This window comes from Primulina tabacum, chromosome 18, assembly GCF_025594145.1.
Source record: "Primulina tabacum isolate GXHZ01 chromosome 18, ASM2559414v2, whole genome shotgun sequence".
Lineage (NCBI taxonomy): Eukaryota > Viridiplantae > Streptophyta > Magnoliopsida > Lamiales > Gesneriaceae > Primulina > Primulina tabacum.
Window position 1 is genome coordinate 28,264,961 of NC_134567.1, and position 17,281 is coordinate 28,282,241.

The 17,281-nt window shown below is 35.0% G+C and overlaps 2 protein-coding genes across 17 annotated transcripts; both read left to right on the top strand.

The window, feature by feature from the left end:
- Positions 1 to 357: 357 nt before the first annotated feature.
- Positions 358 to 11,132, top strand: LOC142532231 (uncharacterized). 8 transcript variants are annotated; one of them, XM_075638538.1, is made up of 23 exons: positions 363 to 616; positions 1,414 to 1,711; positions 1,847 to 1,915; positions 2,013 to 2,150; positions 2,233 to 2,350; positions 2,926 to 3,008; positions 3,267 to 3,362; positions 5,123 to 5,291; positions 5,409 to 5,551; positions 5,628 to 5,714; positions 5,895 to 6,080; positions 6,579 to 6,746; positions 7,049 to 7,169; positions 7,254 to 7,323; positions 7,565 to 7,652; positions 7,739 to 7,859; positions 8,360 to 8,553; positions 8,682 to 8,790; positions 9,054 to 9,209; positions 9,331 to 9,433; positions 9,777 to 9,950; positions 10,575 to 10,720; positions 10,821 to 11,132. In XM_075638538.1, exons 1-23 carry the CDS (start codon positions 384 to 386, stop codon positions 11,012 to 11,014), a joined length of 3,264 nt encoding a protein of 1,087 aa, XP_075494653.1. In that variant the 5' UTR covers positions 363 to 383; the 3' UTR covers positions 11,015 to 11,132. The 8 variants fall into 8 exon arrangements, 6 of the variants coding, with proteins under 6 accessions (XP_075494658.1, XP_075494654.1, XP_075494653.1 ...); XM_075638542.1 differs by lacking the exon at positions 363 to 616 and adding an exon at positions 622 to 712; XM_075638541.1 differs by lacking the exon at positions 363 to 616 and adding an exon at positions 734 to 889.
- A 962-nt stretch (positions 11,133 to 12,094) lies between these two features.
- LOC142532154 (uncharacterized) lies at positions 12,095 to 17,179 on the top strand. 9 transcript variants are annotated; one of them, XR_012816521.1, is made up of 4 exons: positions 12,095 to 14,753; positions 14,851 to 14,950; positions 15,837 to 16,241; positions 16,404 to 16,668. XR_012816521.1 is itself a non-coding variant. In XM_075638409.1 (2 exons), exon 1 carries the CDS (start codon positions 12,110 to 12,112, stop codon positions 14,711 to 14,713), a length of 2,604 nt encoding a protein of 867 aa, XP_075494524.1. In that variant the 5' UTR covers positions 12,095 to 12,109; the 3' UTR covers positions 14,714 to 14,753; positions 14,851 to 15,012. The 9 variants fall into 9 exon arrangements, 1 of the variants encoding a protein (XP_075494524.1); XR_012816524.1 differs by having other exon boundaries at positions 15,932 to 16,241; XR_012816522.1 differs by lacking the exons at positions 14,851 to 14,950; positions 16,404 to 16,668 and adding an exon at positions 16,826 to 17,179 and having other exon boundaries at positions 15,932 to 16,241.
- The last annotated feature ends 102 nt before the right edge of the window (positions 17,180 to 17,281 follow it).

The window sequence follows — 17,281 nt, forward strand, 5'->3', positions numbered from 1 at the left end:
TTTGCCTTCAAGACCCCAAAGTATAAAAGGTCAAAACAGAGAATGGTTTTTACTTTTGGAATTAAAATAACACTTCAAAAATTATGTATGTTACATATGAACGAAAACAATCCATTTTAATAAAAATTTGAAAACAAAATTTACTGTAAGAAATATATCAACTCAAAAAAAACTTATTATTTAAAAAAAATCAGTAAATCTTTACAACGGATACACTCCTAAAAATGGATAATTTGAACCAGAAAGTACGAAATTGATAAATAAAAAAAATGTATGTAAATTTTAATGTAATCAAGATGAATGAACTGTAAAGGCTCAACGTGTAGGCTAGAACCGGCCGTTTCTTGCAGCGTCTTTTTCACTTTAATGGAAAGCAAAGGCCCATGCTCTCTCTTTTTGGTATGGCAACAAATGCAACCATGATCAGGACTACACTCATCCCATTAACCAACAAAAACATAATCGAAACTACTTTTCCTTCTTGTAGTTCCCTTTCAAGAACTTCAAATGGGTTACCATTGAAATTCGATTCTGTGCATTGCGATGATACGGGACCATATACTTTCCGTCCCACTCTGAGAGTTATCACAAGAGCATTTCTTGTTTATTCTATCAGGTTAGTTCCGTTTTGATGTTGTCTCCACTCTATCGGATTGTTTTTTCTTTGGTTTTTGTATTGATTAGAAGAACTTTAGTATCAAAAGACAAGAAAGTCCGCATCTTTTCTCGTTTGTATTGTTTGTGATAATACCTTTTAAACTAATGTTATCCCTTGCACTTGTTTTTCAAGAAATTTAAATGGATTGAGCAAATTTGGTTCTCTGCGTAGATTTTTAGGCCCATTTCACTACCAAAGTTATTGTGCAAAATTTCTGCTTCACTCAGTGAGGTTTGTTCTGCTTTGATATTTAGTCCACTTTCTTGGACTCCCTTTTTTGCCTTCTTCGGTTCTTGTTACGGTTCAATAAATATCAAGAAAGAGAATGGTGATGACCTTTGAACCAATTTCTTAGTTTCTTTTCGTGTAATTTGTGTTATTACCTTTTATTTATATGATAGAAAATGGTCTCATCTATTCTATGTTGTGCATATTTGAAGTGGTTTATTTTTTGTTTGAGTCTACTGTGTTGATCATGTATAGTTTTACACTTACATGACCTGGGGAAGATTCTTTATATGATTGTCTGCATAGAGAAAGAAGAGGCTGGAGATGATTTTTTGAGCCAATTTTCTTGGTTTTTCTTCCCATTTTGTATTTGCGATCTTACTTCTCGTTCATATTGGAAAAGGTTCCATTCTATATGTCTGTTATTGAAATTTGATATATTCTTTTTTTAATTATGTACTGTCGTTGATGACTTATGAAGCTACACGATCAAAGGAGGATTTATGTTACTGTTTTTTGGCTTATAGAAAGAAGAAAACTCAGAAGAGGTTGATGGATCAAAGATCAGTTGTAGGGTCGACCATGGAAGGTGAAGGGATAGCATTGAATTCAGATGTCCAATCAGGGGAAATGATTTTTGAGCCGATTCTTGAAAAAGGAGTGTTTCGATTTGATTGTTCTGTAGCTGATAGAAAAGCAGCATTCCCAAGCTTTTCGTTTGAAAATCCCAAAGTCAGGGATACACCAATTATCGATGTTGATAAAGTTCCAACCTACATTCCTTCTTTTGAATGTGTAATGGGACAGCAGATAGTTGATATTGAGGTACTATCAAGTCACACCTTTCTAAACACACAATGAATTTCAGTGAAATTTGTGCATATTGATAACTTGTGATTTTTCATCTTCAAATATTAAAAAAATATTTGATTCATGAAATTGAATTTTACTATGATCAAGTTTCCCCCGGATACCTCATTTTATGGAACTGGTGAAGTCAGTGGACAGCTTGAACGAACTGGGAAAAGGGTAAGCTTACTTTTGTTCACTCATATAATATCTATGACATAGACATAATAAGTATTATTCAAACATAATTTTTTTACTTATGCAACAAATTTAATAGATTTTTACTTGGAATACCGATGCTTGGGGTTATGGTTCTGGAACCACTTCTTTGTATCAATCACACCCTTGTGTTCTAGCTGTACTTCCAAATGGAGAGGCATTAGGTGTTCTTGCAGATACAACGCGACGTTGTGAGGTATTTTATAACCTCTTGATTGTTTTTTTAAAGTTATTTCTTCAATTCAGTAACTGTTAGGTGATTGGTATTTCTTGAGCAGATTGATTTGCGGAAGGAATCAAAGATAAGGTTCGTTTCTTCATCATCGTATCCCATTATCACCTTCGGGCCATTTGCTTCACCAACTGATGTTCTGGTCTCTTTGTCTCAAGCAGTTGGTAAGTCACAATCTATATCATAGTTTTAGGAATTTGTTCCTTGATTATCATACAAATTATGTTAAAGTTGTGAAAGAGATGACAATTACACATGGAATTGAGCTCTCTTTCAGATAGTGTGCGACGATATGCACAATCTTTTCAGCACTATGGTCTTGAAAATGTTTACTATCACTTTATCTTTCCTTTTTTAAAGCCTTTAGTTTCTAATTGATATAGTTTTGCAAGAAAAGTTGAGAACAATTAATAATCTGACGTCCTCGAGGTCAGGTTGAGCAAATGTCCTCCTTTATCTCAGAGATTCGGTCAATAAATGGCATGTTCAGTTATAACTTTCTATCTGATTTGGCTTCGGGACAAAATACTAGACACTGCACAACGGAGTTTGATAAAGACCAAATTGCTATAATCTTCTTGAAACAAGGATGCCACGACTTTTATTGATGAGTCATTTTCATTTCTTAAAATTTAGTCAAAGATTACCACAATTTTCTTGCTTCAAGTCTTTTAGTTACTTGGTGGTGATGTGTTTCTTTTCTCTTAATTGACTGGTTCTTTGAGGCTTTTTATGTCAGGAACTGTATTTATGCCCCCAAAATGGTCACTGGGCTATCATCAATGCCGTTGGAGCTATGATTCTGATGCACGAGTCCGTGAGGTATACCATTTGTTTTAATGTTTGTTTAATATTTGCTCTTAGTTTGACTTTCTTCCCATCTTTACACATACTTGCAAGTCTATCCATGAGTCTTTTTCATTTTTTAGTCCTCAAGCTTGATTAGGAGAATAATGTTTCCCGACTATCTGGACTTAGAACCCATTACGTTTGGTTTATTTGTCATCATTGTATGCACAGCCTACTATTTTCCGACCATATTGACAACTTTTGATTTTGATTGACCTTGTTCACTTCTAGATTGCAAGAACATTCCGAGAAAAAGGCATACCTTGTGATGTCATATGGCTTGATATAGATTACATGGATGGTTTTCGTTGTTTTACATTCAACAAGGTGCGTTTTCTCCAAGTTGACCCTCGGATATTAATGTTTTTTTAACCGTATCACATACTTGCTGTGTCTTGATTAATGGCCTGTGGCATGTTAGTTTCATCTTTGACAGTATGTTTACTTCTCAAACGAGGAAGTTATAATGCTGCAACTAGAAATATGTCTCGGGCTTGACATTTTGTGTATTGGTTTAAGCCATATGGAGTCAATATCTGTTAGATGTTTCAAAATCAAAGCAAGAATTATCCTGAACAAAATATCTGATAAGAGTTTGATTAAACACCAAGTATATTTTGCACCCTGTCTCACAAAACCAAACAGCAATTTTCTATTAGTCTATTCATATTTCAAATACCAGTCTTAAGATGATTTGGTTATTTTTAACTGTATTTATTTATTTGGTTTTGTTTAAGTAATTGGAGAGTTTGGGAACTTTCTCCGGAAAATTTATTTTTCTTTCTTCAAGCAATGACCCGATCTTGTCATGTTATAAACTGTTTCCTCTAATTTGAAAATCCTGTATTCCTTCAAAGATGAAAGTATTTAAATGGATTTTATTGTTTAACAAGTTTAATACTCATGATATACCGCCAAGAAAAACCTTTCTTGATGATGAAATAGGAAATCTAGCATTCCTTCAAAGATACAAGTACTTAATTGGATTTTATTGCTTAATAAATTGGATGATCGTGATATACTACCAAGAAAAACCTTTCTTGATGATATCTTGAGCTGGTGTGTGTTATGCAAAGACGTAAAAAATGTAGAGACCACATTTTTCTATTATGCATATTCCCTATGCCAATATAGTATTAGATCTTGATGGATTTCAAGTTTTAATAGGTGTAGCAGCAATAGTAGCAAGTTTGTGGGGAACTAATTATATGTGTGGAAGGAGAAAGATCCAAAAAATTATGGAAGATAGTAATATAGCACTTATCTGAAATTGAAGAAAAACAGGTGATGGAAATTTTTATGGTCATGAAACCAATTGATGGTGTTATAGAGTAGTGCTTAAAGGATTTATCTTGTAATACTCTTGCGGATTACTCATCCGCCTCTACTGTAACATTATCCATATTATAATAAAGTTAGTTTCCAATCAAAAAAAAGAAAAACAGAAAAACAGAAACAAATGGAAGCAATACGGGGGAGACATCTCTATAATGAAAGAACACGTTGATTGTAATTTGGGCACAACTTGACATGAATCTCAAAGAAATTTCATTTAGTTTTGTTACTTGGACGAGCAACTATATAAGCACAAGTGAGTGGTTGGGTAATGTACTCATGTCAATATTACACATGTAATTGGGTATTAATTTGTGTTTTTTGTGAGATAGATTAGAAGACATATCCTTATCCTTCATCTTTACATTGATAGATTAGAAGGCACATCCTTATCCTTCATATTTACAATTTAAATTTAGTAATAAATTTGTTTATTAAAAAAATTATTTAAATTTCTACAGGAAGGTGAGGACAATGTCCGTTTTCTATTTTATATCTTGGATCTTCTAGGCTTTCCTCTTACTTTATTGTGTGGGTGTGTAGGTAGGAGGGGGGGGGTTGGGTTTGTTTCCGTTTTTTGGTTCTTGATACTTACCCTTTCCAAGAGTGTATTTCCTAATGTCTCATTCTAGTATGTTTACATGATTCTTTGTACATGCTTGATGCTTTCTGCTAATCTTTTTGTGGTCATAGGTGATTCATTCGATGAATTGATTTCAATAGGTGAAATAAACCAGACTTCCCTTTTTCAGGAGCGGTTTCCAGATCCAAAGTCTCTGGTTGATCATCTTCATCAAACTGGTTTCAAAGCAATCTGGATGCTTGATCCGGGAATAAAAATTGAAGAGGGATATTTTGTATTTGATAGTGGTTCAGTGGAAGATGTATGGATTCAAACTGCCAATGGAAAACCTTATGCTGGTATGCTGTTACTCAGAAAAGAAGGATAAATCTTTTTGCAGGGATGGTTTATTTCACCAATTTTTTGCTCAATATTCTCTCCAAGCATTTGACTGGTTATTGCTGCTGTTATCTTAGGAGAGGTCTGGCCTGGGCCTTGTGTTTTTCCTGATTATACACAATCAAAAACCCGTTCGTGGTGGACTGATCTAGTTAAAGACTTTATCCCTAACGGCGTAGATGGTATATGGAATGATATGAATGAACCAGCCGTCTTTAAGGTGAAATCAAAACTCTTTTTATTCACAATTTTTTCTTGATTTCTATAATCTTTTTGTTTTGCTTTTTTCGTGACAGAGTGTGACAAAGACAATGCCTGAGAGTAATATTCATATGGGAGATTCAGAACTTGGTGGCTGTCAGAACCATTCATACTATCACAATGTATAATTGTCCTTGAATATTTTGATGATTTTGCAAATTAAATCTTGATATTTAGATACGTTCTAAAAGTTCATGTCTCATTATACTGTAGCATAGTTTATAACTTAGATTGTTTTCTTTAATCCGTCATAATGAAAATCATGAACTTTTTTGTTCATTGATATGAGGTGCTTGTCACAGGTTTATGGTATGCTGATGGCAAAATCAACATATGAAGGCATGAAGCTAGCAGATGACAAAAAACGTCCCTTTGTTCTTACTCGTGCTGGGTTTGTGGGTAGCCAGAGGTATGCTGCCACATGGACAGGAGATAATATTTCTTCGTGGGAGCATCTTCATATGAGTATCCCCATGGTTGTTCAACTGGTAAAAACTAATTTGATATTTTATCCAGTTATGTCAGGGATGTGATAGTGAAACATTGAATAAACAATATCCAATGTGTTACCAAAAAACAAAATAATCTGCAAATTTGAGTAGGTATAAACTGAGGACAGTGGGATGGAGAAGAATTACTTGTCTCGCTCGATTGTAGTACTGTAGTGTGTAGATGAATCTTCCTCCCCAACTCTGTTGAAAGTATATGATGTGACTTATATACCGACAATCGACATAAAAGAGTAATATACTGATAAAGTCCTCTCAATTGTGGGTATGAATATATTTGAGCATTTATGAATGTTTATGCATAAATTCCCATGATGTTAATCGCGGAATAGTTATGTCCCTGGGCAAGCAAATTTGCCACACACCACATTTATGTAATTTCTTATGACTACCAGACATCTTAATGTTTATACTTCCAAGATATGTAGATTTTGTCAACATATTTCAGCAACTTTGGCAATATGACCTTTTGTTCAGGGTCTCAGTGGTCAGCCACTATCAGGGCCCGATATCGGTGGATATGCTGGTAATGCAACACCAAAGCTATTTGCTAGATGGATGGGTTTTGGATCATTGTTTCCTTTTTGTCGTGGGCATTCTGAATCTGACACAACCGATCATGAGCCGTGGTCATTTGGTGAAGAGGTTTGTCTCGTTGATGTACCTGAAATAGTAATCAATTAATGCGTGGATATAATATTTTCATAAGTCTTGGGCATGCTAAAATTCAAAACAATGAAGCTGTAAAATACAGAAATTTTGCTGTGGTGTTATTTATATTTCCTTGACAGCAAAAGAGAGATCAGTTCTTGCATGATTGTATCAGCAGGAGTTGTCATACTCTATTCCAAATTTGTAAATGATATTAGATTCTTGATTTTGGATCGATAATTACTATCAATTCTATTGTAGTTCTTGTGGCATCCTTATTTACTATTTCTTAACAGTGTGAAGAAGTGTGCCGATTGGCATTAAGGAGACGATATAGGCTGTTACCTCATATATATACTCTGTTTTACATGGCTCATACGAAGGGTGTTCCAGTTGCGACACCCACATTTTTTGCTGGTATGTCTCATATATTTTAACATCCACATAATTGTCATTGCAGAACTTACGTTTCTTCTGTTTTTTTTTAAAATTTTTTTGCAGATTGCAAAGATTTGGCGTTAAGAACACAGGAGAATACGTTTATGTTGGGTCCGCTCCTAGTTTATTCAAGGTCTCACTACTCTTCCTTCCATATAGAGCACTAAGTGATTCTATAATAGATGTTTATCGGTTTGTTTGTTCCAAGCGCAGCTTGTTTGAGAAACTTGACACCAGTCCTTGTATCCCTAGTTACTTTTTTAGTCCATAAAAAAGAAACATATCCCTTAATATGTGCTGAAAATAGTTAATATGCCATTGGAATTGAGCATCATACTTCTAACTCTAAATATATGATGCTCATTTTATTGTAGCACTGAACAAAATCAGGAGTTGTATCAGATGCAGCACAATTTACCTAAAGGCAGTTGGCTCAGTTTTGATTTTGAAGATTCTCATCCGGTAGTACATCTTATGAACCGTTCACAATATCCATTTTCTTTGAAATCTTGTTCAATCATTAATATTTCTGTCTCCTCATATCCTAGGATCTGCCGGCGTTGTATCTACAAGGCGGATCGATCATTCCTGTGGCTCCTGTTTGTCAACACATTGGGGAAGCTAATCCTACAGATGATTTAACACTGATAGTGGCTTTAGATGAACATGGTAATATTGCATTATTGTTTGTTTTAGCCGATAAAAACAAACCTCGGTCCTAAACTACTCAGGCAACTTATGTGGATCCGGCTTGCTCTGTTCAAAATTTAACACTTAGTGATTCCAAATTAATTTAGTTATGCTTAGTAACTTCATCACAAGTGGTAAAATAACCTTACATTTTATTTGAGCCTGCTCTGTAGTGATTGATGTTAAATATGCATTAACCATCTTAAATTTTAGTCCTAATCCAGTACTCAGTCGCTGCCACCCTACCTTTTCTATAATATGGTCATTTTTATTCTATTCACGCTCCACACTAACTTGCACTAAAGTGACATAGCAAACGCGTAAAATTAATGTTTGATGAAATATACTTTTACATGATAATGTTTCTGATTTGTTTTCTGTGAAGTGTCAAGTTTGTAATGAAACAAACAGATATATTTTTACTGGAGCACTTTGAAATACAATTTCATAGCTTATTTATTGGATATCTCAAATTGCAGGTAAAGCTCAAGGCATCCTCTTTGAAGACGAAGGTGACGGATATGAATACATCAGTGGAGGATATCTCTTGACGACTTATATTGCTGAACAACAGTCTTTTGTCGTGACTGTTAAGGTTGCCCGGACTGAAGGATCTTGGAAGAGACCAAATCGTTGTTTGCATGTGCAATTGTTGCTTGGAAAAGGTGCTATGGTATGTATATGTTAGTTTCATTTGTTTGGAAATTGAGATTTTTATCAACTCAACCTTTATGCTGTTATAGCCATTGGATTAAACTAATATGTTGATGCCTTTTGGGATTTGTTACATGACTCTCTTAGATCGAATCTTGGGGTACTGATGGAGAAATACTGCGAATCCCAATGCCTTCAGAAACTGAAGTGTCTGATTTAGTGTCAGCCAGTGAAAAACGCTTCAACTTTCGAATAGGTGACTTTATTGGTTCTTCTGTCACAAGTTATCATCTTTCGGTCCAACTGTTGTCACTGTCATGTCAAATTCTTGATTTCTTGTCGTTTTTTCTAGAAATTTTTCGTGTTTTTCTTAGTCTGACCCCTTTTCTCTGACAAGAAAAGGTATTTGGCATGAGTGAGAAACAGATACACTGAAATCTGGATATCTCGTTCTGAAGGAGCTAAATACCTCCATTTACACGAAATTAGAATTCACATTGACTTTGCATCTGGTTTCAGAAAATGCTATACGTATTCCAGTCTCTGATAATGCGTCTCGTGGAAAGGGAACAGAACTTTCCCGAGATCCTGTGGAAATGAAAAGCGGGGAGTGGTTTTTAAAGGTGGTACCATGGATTGGCGGTAGAATTATTTCCATGGAGCACCTTCCATCAGGTAATGTAATGCCTATAATCTGTCTCTTGAAGTATTGTTAGTGGTAGGCTTCTGATTATATTTGAGTTCAACTTGCTAATTTTTTTTGCTGATGCTGTAGTTCCACTTGGTTTTGTGACAGGAATTCAGTGGCTTCATAGTCGAGTTGAAATTAATGGGTATGAAGAATATACTGGATTGGAGTACAGATCTGCTGGTTGCTCTGAGGAGTATTCTGCCACTAAGTACGAGAAAACTTCACTTTATGCCATTTTTTAATGCACATCAATATCACATTTTGTCAGAATGGGACGAACGTCCCAATAAAGCAGGAGAAATTCTAAAGCCTGATACGAAAATGCAATTCCTCTCCAGCACACACAGACTGTTGCAACCCAGTTGAAATATCAATTTTCTTGAATTCATAAGTGCTGACATAAAAAATTCCAGTTACAACTAAACATGAAGAATGGTAGATTTGCTGATATTAGCTTAAATTTGATATTAACGCGATGTAAATAATTTTTCATGGTAATTCATGTAAAAAAATGATGGTATACCTGCCATATACTGATATTTTTACGACAGACAGGGACTTGAGCAGGCCGGAGAATCAGAGAAGCTGAGGTTAGAAGGTGATATTGGAGGTGGACTGATTCTCAAACGACAAATTTATTTTTTGGAAGAGAAACCAAAAACTTTTGGAATCGATTCTGCCATTGTTGCTCGGAATGTTGGTGCTGGTTCTGGAGGATTTTCAAGGTTGGTTACCCAAGCGCTTGGTTGTGTGCACTCTTGATGGGAATCATTTTTTTCACGTGTCACCTACATAGTTATCATAATAGTAGCTGGGCATAAGAATGCATGTATGGGTCGAGTTAGAGTAGTCTTGTGTTCCGGCCGACTCTATTATTTATCTGACTACAAAAAAATTGAGTTTGTTCCATGAGTTTATAGAGATGCTTGAGCTCAAGCAACAGAAGCTCGACATTAATTGGGCAAAATAGAAGTTCACTAAACTGTTTGGCCTCTAAAAATTAGCTGTCAATGTAAACGGGCACTCAAGCTTGGAGTTCGAGCTACACTTGAACAATAACTTGAGTAGCCCAAGTTCCATTCGAGATCGGTTTTGACCAAGCCCAGGACAAGTTTCAATAAATCCACTCAGAAGATCTCAGATGGCCTAAAATCTTGAACATTACAATCGTTTTAGTCAATTTAGTATTTTTAATATTTAATTTCTCCCTATATTTTACATGATTAGGAAGTAAGAATCATACATGTGAGGTATTTTCTTCTCCTTCTCTACCATAATGAAAAATCATTGTCTTTTCGTTGCATAATTCATCTTTAAACATTTATAAGTAGCATTTTCCCCTTTTTCAGGCTTGTGTGCTTGCGGGTGCATCCAACGTTCAATTTGCCACACCCCACCGAATCATACGTTTCGTTCACTGCCATTGATGGATCGAACCATGAAATTCGGCCAGATGCCGGTGAGCAGTTCTTTGAAGGCCATTTCCGGCCAGATGGTAATATTCTATCCAGTCTCATTTGTATTTCCACCATTCTGATAAGAGCCATCATCTGTTAACATAATTTTGACCAGTTTCATCGAATCCTCTTCTTTAGGCGAATGGATGCTTGTCGATAAATGTCTTGGCATAGCATTACGAAACCGGTTCAACATCAAACAAGTACAGAAATGTCTCGTTCACTGGGGAACAGGGACTGTTAACTTAGAGCTCTGGTCCGAACACAGGCCTGTTTCAAAGGAAACTCCTCTTTCTATATCCCACGAGTATGATGTACAAGGAATGCTCTAACCTTTCAGGACCAGCCAGAGTTGCCTGTTCGTTTCATTTTGGCATGCTTTATTGTAATAAAGATGTTAAAGTATACTAATCAATCTTGAACTTCTGTAATAAATTGCATGGATATTAATTGTGTTGAGTTTTGCATATTGGATCTGTTTATATTTTCAGAAACAAAGAGAGAAATAAATGCACAAATTTTATGTCTTTTAAGCTATTCGCATGTTGTTGGAAAACATACTTCCTTTGTAGCAAATATATATATTCTATTTACATCGTTTTTAATTTTTAGCCAATAAAAAACAGTGTTTACTATTTCTATGCCAAAAACCCACATTATTAAATTACTTACATGAGTTGTATTTAGTACTATCTCTAATTTATATAATAAATACATCACTATTTTTAAAAGATTTTTGGCACATTAATAAGTTATTAGTAAATAAATAAATATTGTTATATTTTCAATTGAAGATATATATTGTTTCAATATATACTCCTAGGATAAAAAAAATATTTGTTCTAGTAATATAATTGATTTATGCCTTGGTCACGTAATTAAAATAATTAAGTAAAATATTTTTAGATATTTTAACGGATCATTTTTGACGGATTGAATTTCTAGGCAAATATAAACGACATTAGATATTTTTTGCATATTAGTTTTCATGTTAATTAACAGTCACGCTCAATTTTATGGATGAACAATTAAGTTTTGGTCTGTCGAGTAATTATATTAGAAAATGAGTTGAACGAGTTAATTTCATGAATTGTTTGTAACCGAGAGATTTCGATTATAGTTTTAATGAAACAATATATCAAATATTAAATTTTTATATTATATATTTACATATTATTAATATAAAATATAATAGATTTCAAATGATCTTATAATTGGAGAACTTGAAATTAAAAAATATTATATAAATATATAAATGATAGATTTAAAGTCTATAATCTTATATTTCTTTTCGATAAAAAATATGAAATTCATCGATCCAAGCACATATTTATATAAAATTATATAGTGAATTCGTTTCTTTGTATATATATAAATAAATTAATTAAAATTTTCCCTTGTGAATAAAATACTCTCTCAAGACACACATGTTCAGACTTCCTGCAATAACCTCAGTAAATGGCCGAACCTCCAAGAAGCTCAAAAACCTCAAGTTCATGTTCATTTGCCGTGCAAAGCTACAATCTTTGCTCAAACCCCTTTCAAGGATTGTGTTCTTGCGCCTATACACACCCTCCTCGCTTCCCAAATCGTTGATGAACCAAATTACCCTAGCATTCCACCAAGAAAATCTTCAACTGATTGACCCTCAAAATCTTGCTCAGGTACAACCTTGCCACGTGGGAATCATCCTGCATAGTCTTGTGACGAAACCCAGCTCGGCGGTGATGTTTTTTCAGTGGTGTGAAGTAGTTCTTGGCTTTAATCACACGCTTGATTCGTACGTTAACTTCTTGTGTTTGCTGTTGAGTAGGCGTAATTTTGATGAGGGGAGGTGGGTTTTCGCTAAAATGATAGAAAAGTTTCACGTTTCTGATTTTGATGTGGTGCTCGAGGATGCGTTGTTTATGATATATGGCTTGAATAAGAGTACTATGTACAGTTTTATCGTGGATACTTATTGTGGTCTTGGGTTGATTGATCGTTCTATCGAGCGATTTTACATGATGTGTGAAAAAGGAATTGTGTTGTCGAATTATGCCTTTTTGAAATTTCTAAATAGTTTGGTTGATTTGGGGCGTGTTCCAGTTATTCTTGATGTGATTGGTAAGTTTCAAAATAGGTTGATGAGATGGCAGATGCAAGATTTTGATTTTTACAGTTTTGTGATGAATGGTTTCTTGAAAAAGGGTGAGATAGCGATGGGGCTGCAGTTTCATAGTAAGATGAAAGAGAGAGGGTTTCATGTTGATATTGTTTCGTGTAACAAGATTTTGAACCGCCTATGTAAAGTTAATGGTATGAACTATGCTCACAAATTGTTTTTGCTGATATTAGAAGTAGGCCCTGTACCGAGTGTGGTGACTTTTAGCACTTTGATCAAGGCGTGTTGTGAGGAGGGGAACATGGGGGATGCTTTTGAGCTTTATAATTTGATGACGGAGAAAGGGATAGACCCTGACCTTGTCGTGTATAGTATCCTTATTGATGGTTTGTTCAAAGATGGCAAATTGGAGGAGGGTCACCGCCTTCTTTCAGTTGCTCTGAATAGAGGGATTAAGTTAGACACGGTGCTTTTCGGGTCCATTATTGATGCTTATGTACAAAATGGAGATATATTTAAGGGAGTCGAAATATATAAGAAAATGTTGATGGAAGGGAGCACGCCGAGCGTAGTCATCTATGGCATCCTTGTAAATGGTTTTTGCCAAAGTGGTCAACTTCTTCTGGCTTCTAGCATTTTGGGTCAGCTTATGAAACATGGTATTAAACCCTCGATTGTAATTTATAGTTGTCTTATTGATGGATTTTTCCGGGCGGGTAATTGGAAAGATGGGATTTTTATGTTCAAAGATATGGAAAAGAATGGATTTATTCCTGATGCAATAGTTTACAACATCATTATGAATTGTCTCTGCAAATGGGGCCGAATGGATGATGGACTTTTGTTCTTCTACCGAGCTGTGAATAATGAAATAGCACCAAACATATATATGTTTAACTCCTTAATTGATGGTTGGTGTCAAGTAAAACAGATGAATAATGCGATAAAAGTGTACATGCAAATAGGCTCTTATGGTATAAAACCAGATTTAGTGACTCATACAGTGCTTCTCAAAGGTATGCTTGAGAGATCAAGATCGATTGAGGCTTTAAGTTTTTTCTTTCAGTTATTGAAGATAGGTCCTCCCCCGGACGTTGTAACATTTTGTGCTCTCATCAATGGACTATGCAAACTCAAGAATCTGACCGCTGGATTGCGGATTTTCATTATCATGGTGATGAACGGTGTAAATCCTGACGTAGCCATCTTTAACGCTCTTATTGATTCATTTTTCATGGAATGTCAGATGAGATATGCTGTGGCCTTATTCAGACAGATATTAGTGCATGGACCAGAACCTGACGTTGTGACGTATAACACATTAATCTGTGGTTACTGCTCTATGAAAATGTTACACAAGGCAGTTCAGCTATATGAAATACTGAAATCTAAGCCTGGCAAAGTAAATGTAATCACATATACTATACTGATCGATGCATATTGTAAAGAAGGTAAAATAGATGATGCCAGGTCATTATTTTCTGTGATGCTGGAAACAGGTCCTATACCGAATGTTGTTACACACAGTTGTTTGATTGATGCATACTTTAAATCATGTAATACGGAAAATGCTTTCGAGCTTTACGAAGACATGCTTCAGAAGGGTTTGTCTCCAACTATTGTCTGTTACAGTATCTTGATCGATGGTCTTTGCAAAAGTGGGTCAATGGAGGAAGCATCAGTTGTGTTCTATTCTGCTCTAAGCAGGGGATTAATGCCCGACACAATAGCCTATGGGATTATGATTCATGGTTACTGTAAGGCCGGTAGGCTTGAGAACGCTTTATCTTTATACAACCGGATGCTGGAAGATGGTGTTGCTCGGGACTGGATCATGCAACGTGTCCTTGTTAAGTATAAGCTGCTAAATTCTAACAGAGAGGATCAAAGTACCCAGTTGCATGTGGTGGAGGATAGGTCTTTCTAATACAAGAGGCCGACTGTCAATTCAAATGAAAAAGATGATGGTAAAGATTTCATACCTTAATTTGTAGATCCTGTAAAACTGTAAAATTTCCTGTAAAATGGTAAAATTTTCTGTTGTTGATCTCTGCCATTTGACAGCATCTTCGGAATCGATTCAACACACATTGTAAACATAGTCCTGCTGGGTGTTGTAGCTGATTCACTTTTTTCTAATGAACTGAGCTCATTTACTAAATCGGTGATTCTTTCGCCCATTTCATCCGGAGTTTCATTTGTTTCCAAATTCCATTTGAATTTTTTTTAATATTTTCATTATAAGAGTGTGTTTTATTTTATCCACACTGACCTCATAATTGTTTTCACCACACGTCTGGGGTTATAGGAATCAATCACCACCTTCTACATGTTGATATAGAATATTTTACATCTATATAACTCTCTTTTTATGCATTATGCACCGTTTGGTTCAAATGATAAAAAGATGAATGATGTATGATATATGGATAGTATAATGATTTATGACTTTGTTCTTTTTAGAAATTGAATCAAATGTTAGATAAACAATTATGTATAACCAATCAATGTTTTATCTTGTACACCAAACGATGTCTTAGTAGAGTCTAGCGTACTAAGTATAGAATTATAATCAAACAACGGGCTTCAAAGGAGCTTACAATTTGTGTACTAATATTTGAATCCATTGTTGTAAATGCTTGATGTGTGTGTGAAGCCCTCCTGTATGTAGTAAAATCTCTCCTTGCGTGTTTATTATGCTCCACAATAAGGCTCAAGTCCATAATACATAAATAAATAGATCTGAAAACAACATTGAAGATTTGATGTGTTACGGGTTACTTGATGGATGCAAAAGTCTTCACTCTCACAACTTGCTCATGTTTGTCTTCCAAAGTAACATCAATTATTAATGTTGGATTTTCAGTTTTGGCCTTTGTAGATGTATTTGTTTATTTTAATTATCTGAATAAGCAATCTGGTGAAGTGGTAGGTGTAGTTATTCTTTACATGGGCCTTAGTGTCATGCTGAATCAGTCACTATCCTGACCTGCCCTGCCAAAAAAATATTCACGATGCTTGTCATTTTGGCTTATGAATTTTTTTAACAGGTTGAAATAAAAAGAATGAAGAAGAATTGTTTTTTCGAATTCGACTTGCTAATTCTTTTGTTCTGGTATTGCAATTCTACTTGGTTTTGTGACAGGAATTCAGTGGCTTAATAGTCGAGTTGAAATTAATGGGTATGACGTTTATACTGGATTGGAGTACAGATCTGCCGGTTGCCCTCAGGAGTATTCCGTCATTAAGTAGGAGAAAACTTCACTTTGCATCATTTTAAAGCAGATCAGTGTCACATTTCGTCGTCCAATTTGTCAGAATGGGATGAAATGTGATGTGATGCCCCGATGAAGCAAGAGACACGTTCTAAAAGCATGATACGAAAATGCAATTCCTCTCCAGCACACACGGATCAGTGCAACCCAATTGAAATATCATTTTTCTTGAATCCAGAGGTACTGACATAAACAAATCAAGTTACAATTAAATACGAAGAATAGTAGATTTTTCTGACATTGGCTTAAATTTGATATTTAACATGATGTAAATATTGTGAGAAATTATGTTATTTCATGTAAAAATTTTGATGGTTTACCTGTCATATACTGATGTTCTAGATCTCTGGAGGAGATGGGTCTGGTTTGGGTAGCTCCGAGGACAACGAAGGATTTATTTGCGGCTGATCTAGGGTGCCACCTTGGTAGGAGGGGAGAGTGTTTCGGACAGTGACGGTTCATTGTATTTGTTAATATGTCTGGCTAGAAAGGAACAAGAGAATTTTTGAAGATATATCAGAATCGAGTGTAATGTGTTGGGAAAAGATCAAGTTGCATGTTTCGTTGTGGATTAGAAATCATAAACAGTTTGTTATGTTTTCGATTATAGTCTTAGTCTGAGATTAGAGAGTAATATATTAATGATATGTCTTAAGTCTTAAGTATATATATATATATATATATATATATATATATATATATATATATATATATATATATATATATATATGTTATATATGTATGTATTCTTGATACACGAATAGGGACTTGAGCAGACCGGAGAATCATTGAAGCTGAAGTTAGAAGGTGGTATTGGAGGTGGACTGATTCTCAAACTACAAATTTATTTCTTGAAAAACAAACCAAACATTTTTGGAATCAATTCTGCCATTGTCGATTGCTGGTGCTGGTCCTGGAGGATTTTCGAGGTTGGTCATCCTAGCGTTTAGTTGTGTGAACTCTTGTGGAAATTTATAGTGAGGTGTATGGCGATAACATTATGCAAACCGCATGCTTGGAAGCCGCTGGAGAGCACGCTCAACTAATGGCCTGTATGATATGGCTTGCCAGTTTTGAAAACTTTTTCAGTTTTGTAAAACTATATTGATGGTATAAAAAGATTAAAGCAACAATGATCTCGAGATCCACGTAAAGAATAATATCCTGAGTAGAAAAAAATATCCAACATTCAGGTATATACCGTAAAATATCGCAGTTTA